Below are 21278 nucleotides of genomic sequence, written 5' to 3'. Positions count from 1 at the left end.
CTCAATTTTTTGTTTGAAAAAATGACTACTTCTCCTTCGTTTTTTACAAAAGCTTACTAAGTTAGGATTCACTTTTATAAAAGTATATCAGCAAATATTAAAATGTTATACTTGCTATTTAAAAAAAAAATTTTATTTAACGTTTATTTATGTTTGGGACAGAGAGAGACAGAGCATGAATGGGGGAGGGTCACAGAGAGAGGGAGACACAGAATCGGAAGCAGGCTCCAGGCTCTGAGCCATCAGCCCAGAGCCCCACGCGGGGCTCGAACTCATGGACCGCGAGATCGTGACCTGAGCTGAAGTCGGACGCCGACTGAGCCACCCAGGCGCCCCCTTGCTATTTTAATACTATGATACAAACACAAGACACAAAATATCCAGTATTAAATACTGATCTCCTTTGCCCGACTCTTTTTAAATATTGAGTATTTTATATTTTATAGAAAGGAACTTTTAGAGTTTAGTCAATACTTATATTATGTATTATTGTTCCTCACCAAAACCTTCATGAAATCTAAGAAGTTGGTATTAAAGTAGCTATTTTTTTTTCTTCTTGAATATTCTAAATGCCAGTTTAGATCAGCATTCAGATTTCCAGGGCATCAAAGATATACTAATACAGGACACACGAACATTTTTTGGCACATTTAAGTTTGTTTTCAGTATGACAGAAATGCCTTCAACTTTCAGATAATGGGGAAGAAATATCCTAAGCAAATATAAAAGATTGGTGGGCCAAGTTACTTCCTAGCAAAAGTAATACATCACTTCAATCAATTTTTACACTACATTCTTAAAAGCATTTGAAAAACACTTGTGTCTTCTAATCGTTAATGCACTCATGTGGTGGAAGATTAGACAAGTAATAGAAATCTTTGTTTTCAAATAAGTGGTCTTAATTTTTCTTCTTAGAGAAGTGTAAAGCAGCTTATCATAAACATATGCAAACTATCAATTTTTGTGGCTTTCAGGTAAAGTCCAACACTTGGTTCATACAGAGTGTATGAGAAGAGGTTCTGATTCCGGAAAGGCGGAAAACAGATCATCCTATCCTACGCAGACTGTTTATCTACATGTTAAGTACACGGGGATGTGCTATAGTACTCCAGGACTATGCTTCCTGTTTTGAGGACGGTGAGACACAGGTAGCACGCACGGGAGGGCATGGGAAGTTGGAACCTGGGGCCTTAGCACCGTGTTGGGGCTTCAGAAGGGAAATCTCACAAGGCGTACCCAAAAGGAGGACTAAAACACCTTCTTCCAACGTTAATTTAGCCCCTGTTGAAGACCTAGGCTCAGTGCTGGAGGCTCTGATGCAACGCTTTTTCGTCTTCAAAGAGTTACAATTGCAGGCTCTTGTTCCGAGGTGCTGCGCACCAGTGGATTTATTTATCCACCACGTGTATGCCACTTAACCTCTCCGTGTCAGTTTCCTCCACGGCAGGACGGAAGTAAAAAGAGCATCTCTTGCGTAATTTGGTCAGAATGAAACGCTTCACGTACAGACGCGAGGGTGCTGCCTGGCATTCAGCGAGGCGCCCAAGAAATGCCAAGTGCTGCCCTTATCAGTCCTGTTCACCCGGCAAGATTCCAACGTTTGGATGAGAGAGGGCGATTGAAAAACACTGAGCTCCAGTGCCTGTGGCGCTCTCGGGGAGATGCACCACGAACCCAAGATCCCCAGTGGTCTCAGACGGAGACGCGCTTTCTAAACAGAGAAGAACAACGCGCCTGGCCTGGCCTGTTCCAGACGCGCGGCGCGGGGCCGCCCACGACTTCGGTGCCAGGCTTTCGGGAGCGCAGCGCGCCCGGGCGGGGGCCGGGGGCCGGGGTCCGGGGAAGGAAGCAGGGGAAGAGGAAGTTCACTGGGCGCGGCAGCAGGCGGGCGGGGCCAAGAGCCGGGACCGTGCAGGAGGGCGGGGCGCAGTGGGGGAGCTCGGCGCGGCAGGGGCGGGGCGCGGCGGAGTCGGGGGCGGGCCGGCAGTGCCGCGAGCTCCGCTGCAGGGACCGGCGGGGACGTCGCCTGCTCCGAGCTCAGCCGAGCGAGAGGACTTTGCGAGCCATGCTCGCGGCTGTGGGCTCCCTGGCGGCCGCCGTCTGGGCAGTGCTGCATCTGCGCACGGTCCTGCTGGGTGCCGTCGCCTTTCTGTTCTTTGCTGATTTCCTCAAAAGACGGCGCCCCAAGAACTACCCGCCGGGCCCCGTACCCCTGCCCTTCGTGGGCAACTTCTTCCATCTGGACTTTGAGCGGTCGCACCTGCAGCTTCAGCGGGTAGGAGCGGGTGAAGGTGCCCTGACCCTGACCTGCGGGACAGGGGCCGTCCCGGGGATCGAGGGCGGGAGGCTGGGGGGCTGTGCAGCTAATGCAGGGACCCTGGTAAACCCTGCTTTGAGCCCCGGTTTCCCAATGGTCAGCTGGCATGGTTACACCTGCCCTTTCTAGAAGTGAAATAATAGTCACTGTTTACTATTAAAGTATGCCAGACTTGCTACATTCTTTATTGTGTATCTTGTGAAATGTTACTGGAACAGCGTATTTAGGATATGATCACTTTGTCCTCTTTAATATTTTTATCGTTGGGGGAAAAAAACGCTGTACTTACCTTCTTTGAGGCTGTGTTTAACTGAGTGTAAAATGGTGACAGTACTACCTAAATCCTCACCACTTTTCAATAACCGAGCCCCTCGCTTTCAATCTCTTCTCCCTGCGATCTGCTGTCACTAAAGTAATCGTTGTAAAATGTCATCCCTCGGCTTAAATTTTCTTAGTGCTTCCCACTGCTTTCCAGAGTGAGGACTTATCTGGGAGCCCCTTGGAACTCTTTCTGACTAAGCCTCTTTCCACCTTTTTATAATCATATCCCGCCAGGGCTCCTTAACCCTGGCTCCTCTGATTTACTTAAAATTCCCTCCAACATCCAAACTTCTCCCAAGAATCCTCAGCTGGTTTCCTACCACTCAGCACAGGCACCTAGCTGAATGACAACACTGTGATAGGTGGTTGTGAAGGTTAAATAAAAACAATGGTCAGACATGGCTTTTACTAGGTGCACAGTATTAGTCCCCTTTCCCTAGACATGCCTGGAGCACTTTAAACACATGTCTATACTCAAGTACAGAGGGAGAAGGTTTTATCACTTTCTTGGAGAAACACCCAGTTGGTAACACTAAGTGACAGGATTAGTCACAGAATTTTAAAGCGAGGCTCCTAAACCTATACCCATGTTTAAGAAATGTGTTGTTCAATTTCCAAGCATTTGGAAATTCTCCTGCTTGCTTTCTGTTAATGATTTTTCAGTTTGTTGCCATTATGGTGAAAGGACATAGTTTGTCTAATTTCAGGTCTTTTAAATTTGTTAAAGTTGGTTTAATGACCCAAGATACAGTCCCATGCATGCTTGAAAAAAAAAAAAAAAAGTATTCTACAATTTGGGGGGTGAGTGTTCTGTATATATCAATTAGATATCATTGGATGATCCTGTTAATTTCTTCTACACTCTGACCTCTTATCTACCAATTCTATTAATCACTACGAGAAGCATGTTGAAGTCTCCAACTCTAACTGAAGGTTTGTCTATTTTCCAATTCCATTCTGGTGGTTTTTCCTTTATGTATTTGCCATTTCTGTTATTTGGTGCATACACATTAAAATTATTATATTATCTTAGTGAATCGACTCTTTTATTATTATGTAATATCCCTCCTTATGTCTGGTGATTTTTATTGCCCGAACTTTAGCTGATATGATGTGACCACACCAGCTATCTGTTGATGATTATTTGCATGGTATATGCTTCTTCATACTTTCGCTTTTAACCTGTTTGTATCATTATATTTGAAATCAGTTTCTTGTAGACAGCATATAGGTGGGTCATTTTTTTTTTTTTTCATTTTGCCAGTCTCTGTCTTTTAATTGGTGGGTTTAGATCATCTTATTTATTTTCTATTTTTCCCTCTTTTTTATTCCCCTATTTATTATTTTTCTGTTTTCCTGTGGGTCACTTGAACATTTTTTTTTAGAATTCCATTTTAATTTATTTATTGTGCTTTTCAGTATATCTCTTTGCATTGTGTTTAAGTGGCTACCTAAGGATTATAATAGGCACATATAGCTTATGGTCATCTACTAGTGTCAATATTTTGCCACTTCAAGTTCAATGTGGATACCTTACAAATGTTAGATCCTTTTATCCTCCCCGCTTTACACTATTATTGTCTTAAATATGATCTCCCTATGGGGCGCCTGGGTGGCTCAGTCGGTTGAGCGTCCAACTTCGGCTCAGGTCATGATCTCACGGTTTGTGAGTTCCAGCCCCGCCCTGGGCTCTGTGCTGACAGCTCAGAGCCTGGAGCCTGCTTCAGATTCTGTCTCCTTCTCTCTCTGCCCCTCCCCACTTGTGCTCTGTCTCTGTGTCTCTCAAAAATAAATAAATGCAAAAAAAATTTTTTTTAAATATTATCTCTCTATATATTGAAAACCACATCAGACAATATTATAAACTTGCTTTTAACTGTTAAGCACATTTACTCATTTATTTACCCTTATTTTGCTGTTTCTTTATTCACAGTTTTCCAGATTTCTACCAATATCATTTCTTTTCTACCTGAGGAACTTTCTTTAGCCCTTCTTTTAGAGTCAGTCTGCTGGCAAAAAACTTCTCTTAACTTCCGCTTACCTAAAAAATGTCTTTATTTCACTTTCGTTTCTGAAGTATATTTTCATTTAATATAGAATCCTAGGTTAACAGTTTCTTTCATTCAACATTTTAAAATGTTGTTCCACTTCTTTCTGGCCTCTGTGGTTTCTAGTGAGAAACCACATTTGAATTGCTGTTCCCCATAAGTAATCAGTTGTTTCTCTCTGCTGCTGTCGAGAAGTCGTTTTGCTTTTAGTTTTCAGAGATTTGATTATGGTACGTCGTGGTGTTGATTTCTTTGGGTTTATTGGGTTCTTGGATCTGTAGGTTGATCTCTTACCAAAGCCGGGAAGTTTTCAGCCATTGTTTCTTCAATATTTTTTCAATTCCACAGTCTTTTTCCTTCCTTTCTGGGACTCTTGGACACTGATGGTGCAAATGTTAGATCTTTTGTTATTCTAACGTAGGTCCCTGAGGCTCAGTTTTTGTTCTTTTCAATCTGTTTTCTCTGTGTTGTCCTGACTGTATACAGTCTGTTGATCTTCTCAAGTTTCACTGGTTCTTTTGTCATTACCCTTCTACCATTGATTTGCTCTCCTGAGTTTTTGTTTAGATAGTTGCATTTTTAAGTTTTAATTTTTCCCTTTGGTTCTTATACCTATCTTTTATTTCTTTGGTAAGATTTTCTATTTAAAATTTTTGAGAGTATTTGTAATTGTTTGTTAAAACATATTATAGCTGCTTTAAACACTTAACCCTATAAAGTTAAAAGCTTCTGTCCTGGGGCACCTGGGTGGCTCAGTCAGTTAAGCATCCCACTCTTGATTTCGGCTCAGGTCATGATCTCAGGGTTTGTGAGTTTGAGCAGCACATCAGGCTCTGCCCTGACAGTGCAGAGCCTGCTTGGGATTCTCCACCACCATCCCCACCCCTCTACCATTCAGGCTGTCTCTGTCTCTCTCCAAATAAATAAATAAATAAACAAACTTTAAAAAAAACCGCTTCTGTCCTATTAGGCTAGCCTTTTTCTGAAACTTTGTCTAGAGAAAGCAAGCCTTTCTTGGAGTTATTTTTGTCTGTGCCAATTAGTGTCATGAATAGTAGGGGAGTACAATGGAATGCTTTTACTCAATCTTGTATGAAATCATAAATTTGATATGTGCCTCTGGTTTACTACTAAGATAGACGTGATTAGAAAGGGTAAATGATTTGCCTGTCATAAAACTGGCTAGTGATGAAACCGAGGCTAGGATCTTATTCATGGCCCGATGTTTTTTCATCGGAACTATTAAATTTTACTGCATACAGGTTTGCATTTTTTATGTATCTGGTTGTAAAACAAATGGAGTCAAATGGTGCATTTAGTTATAACTAAATTTACACTCTAGCAGTTCGGAAACATTAAGTACCAACTATTTGCTAGATCCTGTATGAGGACTTATCTGTTCATTTTCATTTACTCTTCACACAAGACACACAGGTTCGTCATTAGCTGGTGCGGTTTCCACTTTGCCACTGAGGAAAGTGGCTGCAAATAGTAAAGTTGTCTGCTTGAGTTATTCAGCATAGATGACGGCAAAACGAGCACTTCAATCCAGAACTGTTTGACACTTACACCTATTCTGTACTTGGGCTACTTGACTTTTCATGACAGTGAAAGGATGACTAATTTATCCATGGATTCATTTATCGAACACACATTTATGAAGCGCTTACCGTATGACAGGCACGGCCCAAAACAGTATATGATGCAATGTGTGGTGTAGACTCTTGGTAACCAAACGAAGTATCAAGAGATGGGATCCCTGGGAATGGGAAACCCTAGAGAGAACGTCGTGTAGAATGTTGGAATAAATTGAGCTGAGCGTTAAATGGATGTTAGGCAAGTGGCCACGCGGAGTTCAGGGGACAGGAGATTTTAAATGGGACAAAGTGGCGTGAGCTAAAACACAGCAACAGCACAGTGAAGAAACTAGCCTGTTTAAATGGTACGATGGGAACTTTCCTTGTATTTTTCCCCCTGTATTTTAAAACTTTCTCTATCATGGCTATATGGCCAATTAGAGGAGCATTTATCCAAATAAGAGAAAAGCTTATTGTACTAAAGTGGGAAAATGGTAGATAAGATGGGTAAATGTATTAGGTAGGGTACACATTGAGCTGCTTATAACAGAGACCCCAAAATACAGTGGTGTAAACAAAGATTGAAATTTACCTCTCTCCCACAAATGAGTTCAGATGTAGGCAGGAAGCCCGGGATAGGGAGACTGCTTTCTATACCTCAAGACGATCCAGAAACTTCATTTCCTTCTTTGTTGTGCTCTGGTCCTGCAACCCCACTGTGTGTAAGTTCTGGTCCACGGGAAGGGGAACGGGGTAGGTAGTGAGTAAGCAGTTTTCATTTAAGGATGAGACCCGGATAACGCGCACGTCACCACTACTCATGTCCCACTGGCTACACCTGGAGAAGCTGGGGAATGTGGTTTTTGATTGGAAAGTCATGTGGCTAGTTAACACTTAGTGCCATCACTCACAAAAAGAGAATATCTCCATCCTTTCATTTAACTATTTTTATTTTGCGAGAAAGAGCATACACGTGAGTGAGAGAGGGGGAGAGAGAGAGCATCCCAAACAGATAGTGCAGAGCCTGATGTGGGGCTCAAACTCCCGAACTGTGAGAGCATGACCTGAGCCAAAATCGAAAGTCGGACACAGACTGAGCCACCCAGAAGCCTCTCTCTAGAGCCCAGACTTTATGCCCACAAGCTAGGTGCTAAATCTCTGTGCCTACTTTTCTGAATACTGAAAATGCTTTCTAGGATTGTTATAAGAACCAGATAACTTCATGAATATCAACTTGTTGCCAGAGTGCCAAGCACATAGTTGATACTCATTTCCACATCTACCACTATTCCCCTTTCTTTAAAAGTTTAAAGCAAGAAATTCAAGGAGAGCCAGTGCTGTTGCATCCCAGGCATCCCTTGTCTGCCTAGTGGCTGGATGAGCTCCACTATTCCACTCTCTGGCCTCTTCCTCATTCCGTTGTCAATATCGTATCAGAATGCCTTTGCTAAAATATACTCCCAGATAGATCAATAACAACAAGTAATTGTGTTATTAATATTAGTATTGTGGCTACTAATCACAACAATCCTAAAGATGGGAACCCGCAATATCCCCCATTTTATACCTTTGGAAATTGAGATACAGAGAAGTTAAATAACTTGCCACCAAATCACACAGTGAGTGTGATTTGTGAGTGGGTTCAAACAGATTTGTATGACTTCACAATCCAAGCTCTTGAACACTCATTTACATTACGTCTCCTATTCTAACATCTTTGGCCTCCTAATTACAAGCAAAACTAGATCCAAACTATTTCAGCTGGCATGAAGGCTGTCCTCAATCTATCTCGGATTGCCTTGCCCAGCCTTGTTTCCTATCTCCTTACTCAAGTGAGGAGATACTTTTCCCAGGAAACCTGTCCTGGTGCCTGGTTCCCTTTATGTGCTTCCTTACTTTCCCTCGTCAAATGATTTCTTGTACAGAATCGTAAAAATAAGAACTGATTATTTTTCCATATGTTCCATTAGACTGGGAAGTGCTTTTTTTTTTTTTTTTTTTTTTTTTTTTTAAATTTTTTTTTTTTTAATTTTTTTTTTCAACGATTTTATTTATTTTTGGGACAGAGAGAGACAGAGCATGAACGGGGGAGGGGCAGAGAGAGAGGGAGACACAGAATCGGAAACAGGCTCCAGGCTCCGAGCCATCAGCCCAGAGCCTGACGCGGGGCTCGAACTCACGGACCGCGAGATCGTGACCTGGCTGAAGTCGGACGCTTAACCGACTGCGCCACCCAGGCGCCCCGGAAGTGCTTTAAGTTAAGGACTCATTGTATCCCCAGCCTTTGGCCTTGACCTACCACATGGTCAGTGCTCTTGAATGAACCCTGCATTCCAGTCAAACCACACCGCCTACTTGTCCCTGAACACCTCCATTTTCCTACCTTGTATTTGCGTATCCTGTTCCCACATTACATGTCCTTTTGCTGGCAGCTTTTGTTTAAGATCTAGTTGAAATACCATCCCCTTTTAGAGGTTTTCTTTTTTTTTTTTTTAATTTTTTTTTTTTAACATTTATTTATTTTTGAGACAGAGAGAGACAGAGCATGAACGGGGGAGGGTCAGAGAGAGGGAGACACAGAATCTGAAACAGGCTCCAGGCTCTGAGCTGTCAGCACAGAGCCCGACGTGGGGCTCGCACTCACGGACCGTGAGATCATGACCTGAGCCGAAGTCGGCCGCTTAACCGACTGAGCCACCCAGGCGCCCCTTAGAGGTTTTCTAATACATCTGGGGTGGAAATTCATTTCTTCTTTCAATGGCTTCATGTTCCTTTCTACCAGCACTATAGCATGTATCACTTCTGCTGTGCGTTAGTGTTTTCTGCAGTCAGCATTGCTCAAGAGACTTTGATGCCGTAGGAAAACACTGAATCATATTGACCTTTGTACCTCCCCATGTGTTATAACAATGTCACGGGGTGCCTGGCAACTCTTAAGCATTTTATAGAAACGTATAGAACTGAACTTGAATTTGCTTTCCACAGACTGTTCTCAGAAGCCTAGCACAGACCCCAAGAACTACTTGTGACGCCAATATTCTTAGCAGGGGCTCATGGGCCCCAAGGGACTGGTGAACCCCTGAAACTACATGCATGACTGTGCTCATGTGTACAGGAGTTTACTGGAGAGCGGATCATGCCATACACTAGATTTTCAAAGGATTCTGTGATTCAAAAAGAGTAAGAACCATTGTTAATGATGGTTTATTCCTAATTTCATTAGGTCTGTTTTTCTTTCTCCTGTCCTCCTGCCCCCTCCTCTCTGCCTCCCCCTCCCCCTCTTTTTCTCCTCCTTCTTCTTCTTTGCTTTATTGGATAGAAATAATTGTGGGGGTGCCTGGGTGTCTCAGTCGGTTCAGCATCTGACTTCAGCTCAGGTCATGATCTCGTAGTTTGTGAGTTCAAGCCCTGCGTCGGGCTCTGTGTTGACAGCTTGGAGCCTGGAGCCTGATTTGGATTCCATGTCTGCCTCTCTCTGCTCCTCCCAACTCGCACTCTGTCTCTCTGTCTGTCTGTGTCTCTCTGTCTCTCAAAAATAAACGTTTTTTTGGGGTGCCTGGGTGGCGCAGTCGGTTAAGCGTCCGACTTCAGCCAGGTCACGATCTCGCGGTCCGTGAGTTCAAGCCCCGCGTCAGGCTCTGGGCTGATGGCTCAGAGCCTGGAGCCTGTTTCCGATTCTGTGTCTCCCTCTCTCTCTGCCCCTCCCCCGTTCATGCTGTGTCTCTCTCTGTCCCAAAAATAAATAAACATTGAAAAAAAAATTTTTAAAAAAAAAAATAAAAAAAAAAAAATAAACGTTTTTTAAAAGTTGAAAAAAATACAATACTGTACATATTGGGGAAAAGATGATAAATCTTAGTAACATATAGAAACAACGTGCATTTTAGGGGGCTTATTTGAATGATACCTGCACACACACACAGCTCAATGCTGGTCAGAGTTTGGGGGAGCACACCCTCTCACCTGCTGCCCATGGAGTGAGAATTGCTACACTTTTCCTCTCTTTGTGTCTTTGTTATGTTGGCTCTTGAGTTTAAGAACTGAGATGAGGTAGAATCTCTCACAGTTGTCTCTTGGTAATCGTAGTTCACGCACTTGTCTCACTAAACCCCCCCCCCTTCTAATTTTTCATTATTCTAAACATTTATTTCGCTCCACCTTATTATGTAAGCACTTAATCCCACATTTGGGGTTTTTAATCCTTTGTATCAAATTCCCTCTTATTACTTTTGTTCACCTTTTATAGCTCCCACATTAATTCTTTTCTTATTTTTCTATTTTCCTTTCTGATATTAAGTCTATTTTAGCCTCCTGAATCATCCTATTTTTAACCTCTTTTGTTCTCTTACTCATTTGAGTAATGACTTGGTTATGGTTGTACATTCGACAGTATGGTCTACCTTACAAAGTCTTTTCAGATGCCCGGTGGGTCATACGCTTAAATCCATGTAAAGCGATCAGCATAGTGCCCAGCCCAGTGCATGTAGGAACTGTTAGGCAACACCATAGTCAACAGGCTCAGGGAGGTCATTTGACCTATGTTTACACAGCTGAGTATGCCATGAAAGTTTTTTTTCAATTTTTTTTGTTTATTTTTTTTAATGTTTATTTATTTTTGAAGGAGAGAGACACAGCGTGAGTGGGGGAGGGTCAGAGACACAGAATCCGAAGCAGGCTCCAGGCTGTCAGCACAGAGCCCGATGCGGGACTCGAACTCACAAGCTGTGAGATCATGACCTGAGCGAAAGTCTGATGCCCAACCGACTGAGCCACCCAGGCACCCCACCGTGAAAGTTTCTGATGCAGTTCTTTTGGACTCATACGTGGGTGGAGAGCTGACAGAGCAGAAACTCTGAAGTCGTTCAGTTCAGCAAATACTAATGGAGTGCTCTGTTTCTTCCAAGTACAAGCTGAGATTCTAGGTTGTACGTGCACATTGTCAGGAGTCATTTAGCTTAATCCGAGATTTTCACCCATTCCAAAAACATCTTTTCTGAATAGAATAAATTAGTCAAGAAATCTTTCTCATAAAGACTAAGAAGTTCATCGAGGCAGTCAGCAAGATGAAACAAAAAAGATTTTGCTTGATTTTTATGGGCCCTTTCCTGCTATGTCTTAGAGACAAAGACGTGTACTTTAGAGGCAGATGAATTTGAGAGGGAATCTTGGCTTTACTCTTTCCAGGGAGATAGGAGCTAGACAGGAACAAAGACTGATGGAAGGCTCTGGGCTGAGAGAACAAGGGAAGATTGAGTTCGGGCTGGGTTTTTAATGTGGGGGCAGGGAGGCGAAATGAGGCTGGTGTAGTCTGTTGTATTTGCTCTGAGCAGGGTGGTGGGGTCTTAGGCGCTAAGGGTGACAAGGGGGAGCATGCGTGCATGGAGACTGAGAAGGAGGGGCCACAGACACTCGGAGGAAATGGGGCCCTTCTGTTTGGTACCACTGCCTGCAACTAGCCACAACCCCGGGTGGACAAGAGGCAGGCGTAGGGTCTACTCAGAGTCGTCTCTTGAAGGAACAAGTCAGGAACCACCTTGATTAGTAGCCATTCGTTCTCATCCAGCCCACTTGCACATCCAGCCCATGTCTGTACACACCACACAGCCTTTCATTCTCTCCCTGCCTCCTTCCCTCTTTCTCTCCCTTCCACTGAACTCTAAAGGCCTGGTGGCTTCTCAGGTTCAAGTCTTTGTCCTCAGATCTTCCCTAACGCCTGGAAAATTCCCTTCACCACTCAACAGCTTTGTCATCTCGGTGACATTACTTCCTCGACGACTCCTTTTTCCTTTTCTGAAAGACAAGGAAAATCATTAATGCCACAGGGTGGCTGGCTGCGAGATCAAATGAGATAAACAGAGAAAGGGGCCTAATATGGCCCCCGGCGTCCATGTGCCCTCCTCCAGCACATCCCCGTGTGCGCTCGTCCTCTCTGTTGCCATGAGCGTGTGTCTTCATCCCTTTGCACACAGAGCCCATTTGTTCCTCAGGGACTCAAGCGGCTGTGCGCCAGGTACCAGAAAACAAAGTGCCTTTCACACTGTTGCTCTCATTCTTCTTCACAGAACCCTTTAAGGGAGGAACACTTTTTCCTTTTTATAGCTGAGGCTCAAAAACTGTGAAGCAACTTTCCCAAGAGCCACAGCTAGCCAACTATAGAGCTAAGATGCCCACATAGCTCCGGAACTAGAGTGCTTTTCCGCACAGCTGGCCTCAGCCCTGTCATGAATTTTCAGTTGTCTAGCACGTGTTGAGGAAGGGGACATTCTCTTCCAGTTAAACTCTTATGATTTACTGAGAAGTCCATGCTTGCAACCCAGAGTTACACTAAGCATATCAGCCTTTTTTTTTTTTTTGGTGAGTCACATGTTCTGAATTCTGCCCCCCTCACTAGACTCTAAGGTGCTTGAGGTTAGAGACCTTGTTTGTTTTATTCTAGTTACATATTCCTGTCTTGTTCTCGGGACAGTGTTGGATGCTCACTCAATTTGTGTAGGTTGAATATATGAATGAATGTTTATGAGGTATAGAAGCACATCCTGGAGCGATTTTAATCCTAGTCTAGCTGAGAGGAAGAGGCAAGAGGGAGCAGAGAGGAACGTTCCCATCATACCAAGGTGCACACACAGACTCTGCTCAGTACAAGACCTTCCTCAGCGACACACAACCCCTCCATTCCTGGACACGTGGACATGTGCATAATCAGTTGTGACTATTTGACTATTTTTCAGCTTGTGGAGAAATATGGAAACATTTTTAGCCTGCAGCTCGGTGACATGTCTTTAGTTCTTATAACTGGATTGCCCTTGATCAAAGAAGTCCTTGTCGATCAGAACCAAAACTTTGTGAACCGCCCTACAACTCCTATCCGAGGACGTATCTTTAAGAACAATGGTAAGTTTCTTAACTAATGTACGGCGTGTATGCTTGATATTTTTATGATCTGTTAAAGGTGCCCTTGTGACTGTAATTCTCCAATACTCCCAGGGAGCTGGGCCATTATAAAGTTCCTACAATTAAAGAAAGCTGGATTCCCACATTTGCTTATTAAAGGCACCCTCTTAGGGGCGCCTGCGTGGTTCAGTCGGTTAAGCATCCAACTTTGCCTCAGGTCATGATCTCATGGTTTGTGGGTTCAAGCCCTGCATTGGGCTCTGTGCTGACAGCTCAGAGCCTGGGGCCTGCTTCAGATTCTGTGTCTCCCTCTCACTCTGCCCCTTCCCTGCTCATGCTCTGTTTCTGTCTGAAAAATAAACAAACATAAAAAAAATTTTTTTTTTTAAAAGGCACTTTAGAGAACTTGGCAGGGTCCTGTCAGGGATTTGAGAGAAGCTGTGTCTCCTGCATGAACTCGCTCTGGAAGCACTGATTACTCAGTGAAAGCAGGGGAAGAGTCAATGCATTCTTGTTCTTTCTGCTTTCCATTCAAATCTCTTCCCCTGGGAAAATTCATGTGCACCGTTTCCTTCTGCTCCTTATGGAAGTCCCTCTTCTTGCCTCTAGTTCCTCCGCTTTCTTGTTAGGGCTGTGCCCCACAAGGTATCTCGAGCCTTCCACTCTGTGTTGGAACAGTTTGGCATGAACACTTAAAACTGTCATTAAATAAACATTTAAAAATCTAAATGGATAACTCAAATGTATTACTCCACCAAAGCAGCCTTTTTTTTCCCCCAGATGCTTTTTGAAATAGTTTGTCTTTTAACGCTACCTCCACTCCATTTATTATGTGAGGCACGGTGCTAGGTACTAGCAACATGACCATGAGTAGTGCTGACAAAATCCGTGTCCTTAGGGAATTTACATTCTATTCAGAAAGACACTATCAATGAGTGCTAATAACTTAATGCATTAGTATCATTAAGCTGGGTGCAGGCTGCATTTATCAGGGGCATCTAATCTAGCCCTGGGATTCAAGGAAAGCTAATGTAAATAAATGGCAATCAATTTAACAAAGTGAAGCAGCAGTCAGGCAGAGGGAATAGAATAGGAAAAGTCCCTTAGGTGGGAAGAAGGACAGTGAACTCCAGGAACTGAAAGGTGGCCCATGTGGCAAGTATAGGGATTAAATAGAGATAATTAGAGGGAAATTCAGCTGCTGAGTGCCAGGAATTGTTCATGCAAGTTCTTGCTAAGGGTGTTGGGTTTTATGCTCAATAACAAGGGAAACTCTAGAATTTTTTTTTTTTTTTTAGTGATTTTTTTCATTTTATTTTTTTCATTTATTTTTTAATATGAAATTTATTGTCAAATTGGTTTCCATACAACACCCAGTGCTCATCCCAACAGGTGCCCTCCTCAATGCCCATCACCCACCCTCCCCTCCCTCCCACCCCCCATCAACCCTTAGTTTATTCTCAGTATTTAAGAGTCTCTTATGGTTTGGCTCTCTCCCTCTCTAACTTTTTTTTTCCTTCCCCTCCCCCATGGTCTTCTGTTAAGTTTCTCAGGATCCACATAAGAGTGAAGACATATGGTATCTGTCTTTGTCTGTATGACTTATTTCACTTAGCATAACCAACGGAATGGGAAAAGATATTTGCAAATGACATAATTAGACAAAGGGCTAGTGTCCAAAATCTGTAAAGAACTCACTAAACTCCACACCTGAAAAACAAATAATCCAGTGAAGAAATGGGCAGAAAACATGAATAGACACTTGTCTAACGAAGACATCCAGATGGCCAACAGGCACATGAAAAGATGCGCAACGTCATTCCTCATCAGGGAAATATACATCAAAACCACACTGAGATACCACCTCCTGCCAGTCAGAGCGGCTAAAATGAACAAATCAGGAGACTATAGATGCTGGCGAGGATGTGGAGAAACGGGAACCCTCTTGCACTGTTGGTGGGAATGCAAACTGGTGCAGCCGCTCTGGAAAACAGTATGGAGGTTCCTCAAAAAATTAAAAATAGATCTACCCTATTACCCATCAACAGCACTGCTAGGAATTTACCCAAGGGATACAGGAGCGCTGATGCATAGGGGCACTTGTACCCCCATATTTATAGAATGGTTTCAAGTGGAGAAAGGAATCATCATGTTTACATTGTACATTTATAAAACCTATGTAGGTGGCAGTGTAGAAAATGGTATAAAGGGAGCAAGAGATTATTACAGCATTTTAGCTTAGAGAAGGTACTAGCTTGGACTAGGGAGGTGGCAAGAAGGTTAGGCCAGGTTAGTGGCAGTGAAGATACATAGATTTAAGGTATCCAGGGGGTAAATCCAACAAGATAGGATGACCTAAATCATGGGCGATGGAAAGGAGAGTGAGGTGTTGAGGTGGACACCCAAATGTCTGCCTCATGTGGAAGAGGGCAGGTGTTTAGTTTGGCTTGAGTGGGGAGTTGTATGGAGAGCATCACGAAGCCGATCATGGATACGCTGAGTTTGAAATGCTTTTAAGTCAGCAAAGTCAGGCAGACAGTTGTGTATGTCTGGAGCTCAGGGGCAGAAAGAAGTGGTCACGATCAACAGATGTCACTTAAAAGTTTAGGAGTTGATGAGATTTTCCAGGAATGGAGTATTGAGGGAGAAGAGAAGAGGTGTTAGACCTTATCTTGAAGTACTCCATTACTTCAAAATTTGATAAAAGAAGATGAACCAGCATAAGGTATGGGAAGGGAGAAAATCTGGAGGCCATGCTGTCCTGAGCAACGCTGGAAGGGAGGGCTTCAGGAAAGAAGTGCTCCGTGCTACTGAAAGATCAAGCAAGATAACATTGAAAAGTTTTGACAAAGTTTCAAGATAACACTGAAAAGGTTTGACAAAGAGGGCTGCCTCGTGGAAATGGTGGAGGCCAAAGCCAGACACTAAAAGAGGCTGCAGAACACTCTGGAGGTGAAGAAAACAAAGGAGTGTGGCCTTATCTGTGTTGGAAATCAGATGATGGTCTATTGAACACACTGAGTTGTTTCTGGGGTTTTGTTTTTGTTTTTTGTTTTTTTTTGGGGGGGGGTTGGCTCTTTGCCTTTCCATGTGCTATTTCTGCCTGGAATAGTCTTCCTTGCTTTCTTGAGTCATTCCTTCATCTTTCAAGTTCTAGCTTAGGTAAGAGTCTCCTGGAAAGCCTTACCTCCTTACGGGTATAGATTTTTCTTGTCCATGGGTGCATTCTTAGTATGTAGCATAAAATTAATACTTAAATATACTTATGTGACTGGCAATCAAAGCATGGGCTTTGGAATCTAATTTGAACGTCTGTTCAGCTGCTTACTAACTGTAACCTTACAAAGTTGACGTTAGCCTTTGTGCCAAGGTTTTCTCATCAGCAAAATGGGAGGGCGACGTAATGATTATACCTACCTCATAGTGTTTCTGTATGTACCAGTGACATAATGCAGTAAAAATACCAAAGCCCCTGTAGTGCCAGCAATGCAATGCAGTAATGCTAGCCACTGTATCTACTGCATATCCAGAGATATCTACTGTATCTCTGGATAGTTTTCAAGTGCCTCAGTGCCCTTTTCCTTCCCACCAATGCACGTTGCCATACCATTTGCCAGATATTTACATTATAGAATAAGAAAACCATAATGTTGGCATTTTTTTTTTTTCCTTTCAGGATTGATCATGTCCAATGGCCAGACTTGGAAGGAGCAAAGAAGGTTCACCTTGGCAACACTCAAGAACTTTGGTCTAGGAAAGAAGAGCTTAGAGGAATGCATTCAGGAGGAGGCCCGTAACCTCATCCAAGCGATAAAAGAGGAGAATGGTGAGTGTTTCCTAGGACAGGTGCAGGAGATTGTGACTCATTCATTCATTGAACAGATGCTTATTAAGTGCCTTACGTACCTAACCTGTGCCCAGCATTGTGCCAGGCACTGAGCATATTGCAGTGAACAGCTAACCATGACCTTGCCTTCATAGAGCTCTAGGATTAAGTGCAGGAAGATTAATATTAAGCACATTACCAGTTTTAAACCGTGGTCATCAGCTTGCCTTCCCAAGTATTGATGATTTGCTATATGTCAGACCCTAAGTAGGGGACTGTGGCTAGAGCCTCATAGGCGATTCTATACTTAAAATGTCCTATGTCCTATGTCCTGTAAAGGAGACTCTCTGTAGAAAATAGAAACAAACCAATCCGAAAGATCCGTCTCTTCTTCCACCTCCAGGACAGCCTTTTAACCCTCACTTCAAGATGAACAATGCAGTTTCCAATGTTATTTGCTCTATCACCTTTGGGAAACGCTTTGACTATGAGGATGCACAGTTTCAGGAACTGCTGAGGTTGCTGGATGACGTCACCTTTCAGGAGGCATCAAAGAGATGCCAGGTAAGAGGTTCTCTTTCAATATCTTGGGCTAGAATATTGGAGCCGATGTTCAAAACAGATGGGTTCTGACCTTTTGGTTTGTTTAAGCTAAAATATCACCCTTTGAAACTGACTTCACTCAAACTTACTGGAAGTCAATCTGTTGACTTTAGTGTTTTCTGATAATATAACCAGATATTTACTCCATACAAAGAACATTTCTAACATTCATGTAAAGTACAAAACGTTACATGATATACACCTATGCATCCATGTTGTTTTCTTTAAAAAGCATGATATTGCCACTGCCTTTTGAGTCCCACCCCTCCACGTCCCTCCCTAACCCAGGCACTCCCCTGCCCCAGAAGTGTTCTTTGGTGCCTGGCTTCTCCCTCTGCAGATTGCGGATTCGATTAATTGCTCTTTTTTAAATCCTGAATAGTATTTCAGTGTATGAATACACCACTGTTTGTTGCTCTGTCCCTGTCTTGATGAACAGTTGGGCTGTTTCTAGTTTGGGGATGTTATGAATAAAGCTGCTATGAACATTCTTGTACAGTTGTTCATGTGGACACGTCCATTCATTTCTCTTGAATTTATACCGGGACATAAAAGATGCCTAAAGGTTTCAAAAGCAGTTACACTACTTACATGCCCATCGGCACTTGATATTACCAATCTTCTCATTCCATAGGGTACAGACCCTTGGGATTCAAACTTCACCCCTTCCTTGGTGGGCCCTGTACTCCATTTTGTCCCTCTGGGTCTGTGAGTCTGTCAAAAACTCTGTTCAGCTTCTTGGTCTCTCAGCCACTTTTCTGGATTTGGAAGACACTTCTATGGCCAAAGCAGCCCCAACTATTAAGGTCACATTTCTTGTATCTAGAAGTGGATTTGTTTCTATTTATTCCTGACAAACATCTTTGCCTGGAGCTTTATGGACCCAGTGAATCAAAACTGATAAAGCATTAGCATGATTCCATGCGCATTAAAAGGGTGCAATGAATGTGAGCTATTATTATTATTATCAAAGTTATTTTTGAATTCCTTTTTCTCATTCCTAGTCCCTAATTCAATAACCCCATGTTCTTTGGCCCCATGAATGCAGAACCTAGGAAGTCATGAGAGTTTAGTGGGTACCCAGCTTATCTTCCCCAGGGAAAAGTAATTCCTGAGAGGGTTGGAAGGGGCAGTAGGGTAAGGCTAATAATAAGCATTTCTTGGAGTCCTCACATAGGCCAGGCATCTTGATGGACAGCAATACATACTTTACCATAGTTAATTCTTGCAAAAAAACCTTGAAAGATGAAATGGAGCGTCATGGTGTGTGCAAGCAGGTATGGGAGTGTGTAAGCAAATCCAGATAGTGATCTGCTGGCTCCGTCCTAGGTGCTGTATGGATCTCATGTCGCTCAGTCACCAGAAAAATCCTGGCCCCCCACTGGCAGCTGGTTAAACTAAGGAGCAACAGATTACATCATTGTTATCATCATCGTCATTATTATCAACAGAATATTATGGCTGGAAAGCAGCAGAGCTAATAGACCTGTACCTGTATCTGTTTAAGTCTGAGTGATTTTCCATTATGTCATGCTTCTTTCTACCAGAAGATATTATTAGAGAAAATGTTTTCAAAAATACTTTATTTCAGTAAAATATGTCTTATCTACATGGAGATTACATCATAGCAGGGCAGACAAATCCATAAGACATGCATCTATCATCTATCTATATCTTACACACACACACACACACACACACACACTTACTTGGGATAATTACCATGAAGGAGAATAAAACAGGATATGGGAACGGAGAGAGGCTGGCAGGGGTTATAGGATCATCAGGCTAAGACCACTCCGAGGAGGTGACATTTGAACAGCACCCTGATGAAGCGAGGGCCAGAGTTATACAGATTTCAGAGGAAGAGTGTTCTAGGTGGAAGGAATAGCAAATGCAAAGACCCAAACAAGAACATCCTTGATGTCATCACAGGGGCCAGTGGTGCTGCACTGGAGAGAGTGAGAAAGAGCAAGATGGCGGGAAGTGATAGCAAAGGAGGTGACAGGTGTGTGTGGTGGCTGGCCCATGCAGAGCTTATAGGCCAGGAGCATGATGTAGAGCTTTGTCCGAAAGCCATGGCAAGTCATTGGAGGATTGAGAGCCAAGGAGTGAAATGATCTGATGAAGGTATAAAGTGATGCCCCTGGCAGCTCTGGAAAACAGACCTGGAGGGGGTTAAGAATGGAATCAGTGAGGCTGATGAAGCCTAGCACAGCATCCAGGTGAGAAATGTTGGGTGTTTGTTAGGGGGGAACGTGGCTGGGGTGGTGAGCCGTGGTCTGAAACTGGACACATTTTGGATGGAGTGCTGAAGTGCTTTGCTAGAGGGTGACAGACAAGAGTCAAGGTGACCCCAAGGTTTTAAGAGCCAGTAAGTGAGAAATGGAAAGAGAATATCGATTGTCTTGTCTCAAAAAGCGAAAAATTGGCACCAAATTGTCTCTCTGAGTGTTTCATTTTTCTCACTTAGCTCTACAATGTATTTCCATGGATTATGAAATTTCTTCCTGGACCCCACCAAACACTCTTCAGCAACTGGGAGAAACTGAAATTGTTTGTTGCTCAGATGATTGAAAACCACAAGAGAGACTGGAATCCTGACCAAACAAAAGATTTTATTGACGCTTACCTCAAGGAGATGGAAAAGGTGAGGAAATCAGAGTTGTTTCCTGTTTGTTCTTAAAGAGCAAATGGGAGCGTACTCATTTCCTATTGCTGCTGTAACAAATTACCACAAACCTGGGAGCTCCGAACGACGCACGTTTATTCTCTTATAGTTCTGGAGGTCAGAAGTCTGAAATCAGTGTTACTGGGCTAAAATCAAGGTGCTGGCAAGGCTGGTCCCTTCTGGAGGCCCTAGAAAAGAATCTGTTTCCTTGACTTCTCCAGCTTCTAGAGGCTGCCTTTGTTCATGGCCCCTTTTTCCATCTTCAAAGCCAGCATGGAGCATCTTCTCTGCTGTCATCCTTCTCTTGCCTCTCTCTTATAAAGACCTTTGTAATTACTTTGGAGCCACTGGAATGATCCAGAATCATCTTCCCATATCAAAATTCTTTTTTTTTTTTTTTTAATTTTTTAATGTTTATTTAGTACAGAAGGACAGAGTGTGAGTAGGGGAGGGGCAGAGAGAGAGAGGAAGACACAGAATCTGAAGCAGGCTCTAGGCTCTGAGCTGTCAGCACAGAGCCCAACGAGGGGTTCAGGCTTATGAACCATGAGATCATGACCTGAGCTGAAGTAGAATGCTCAACCGACTGAGCCATCCAGGGGCCTCCTGCCATATCAAAATTTTTAACTTAATCGTATCTATAATGTCCCTTTTAGCATATAAGGTAACACCCACAGGTTCCAGAGACTAGGATATGGACATCTCTGTGGGTCATTATTTAGCTTACCACGGGGAGTCAAAATAGAAGCAGTATTTCATAGAGTATAGAAGCAGCATTAATTCAGGATTGATGAGGCAGGTAGAAATAAGGATAGGGGTAAATGATATTTGGCTTGAGTCCTTGGGGATACTCAAATACTGCCTGTTCATCTTCTATTCTCTGCTCTTTGCCCATATCTGAAGGAGCTATACACAAAAGGAAAGCTAACAGTTGAGCTTCAAAGAACTCTTTCATTGTTATTTGGATCTGGGCCCAGTTGCCTGCCCCTTCCCTCACCCCCCAGTGCAGAACACAAGAAAAGCT

General features: G+C 43.1%; 1 protein-coding gene across 1 annotated transcript in view; it reads left to right on the top strand.

Annotated features, from left to right (window-relative positions):
- Positions 1 to 1990: 1990 nt before the first annotated feature.
- Positions 1991 to 21278, top strand: part of CYP2J2 (cytochrome P450 family 2 subfamily J member 2) — a 31035-nt gene continuing 11747 nt past the window's right edge. The window contains exons 1-5 of the mRNA XM_025934853.2: positions 1991 to 2275; positions 12992 to 13154; positions 16831 to 16980; positions 17384 to 17544; positions 20057 to 20233. Coding sequence (XP_025790638.1) covers positions 2066 to 2275; positions 12992 to 13154; positions 16831 to 16980; positions 17384 to 17544; positions 20057 to 20233 — 861 coding nt within the window. The 5' untranslated portion in view covers positions 1991 to 2065. The remainder of the gene's footprint in view (positions 2276 to 12991; positions 13155 to 16830; positions 16981 to 17383; positions 17545 to 20056; positions 20234 to 21278) is intronic.

Source organism: Puma concolor, chromosome C1 (genome assembly GCF_028749965.1).
Source record: "Puma concolor isolate L17-30 chromosome C1, mPumCon1.1.hap2, whole genome shotgun sequence".
In the NCBI taxonomy this organism is placed as follows: domain Eukaryota; kingdom Metazoa; phylum Chordata; class Mammalia; order Carnivora; family Felidae; genus Puma; species Puma concolor.
This window is presented reverse-complemented; position numbering and strand designations above follow the sequence as displayed.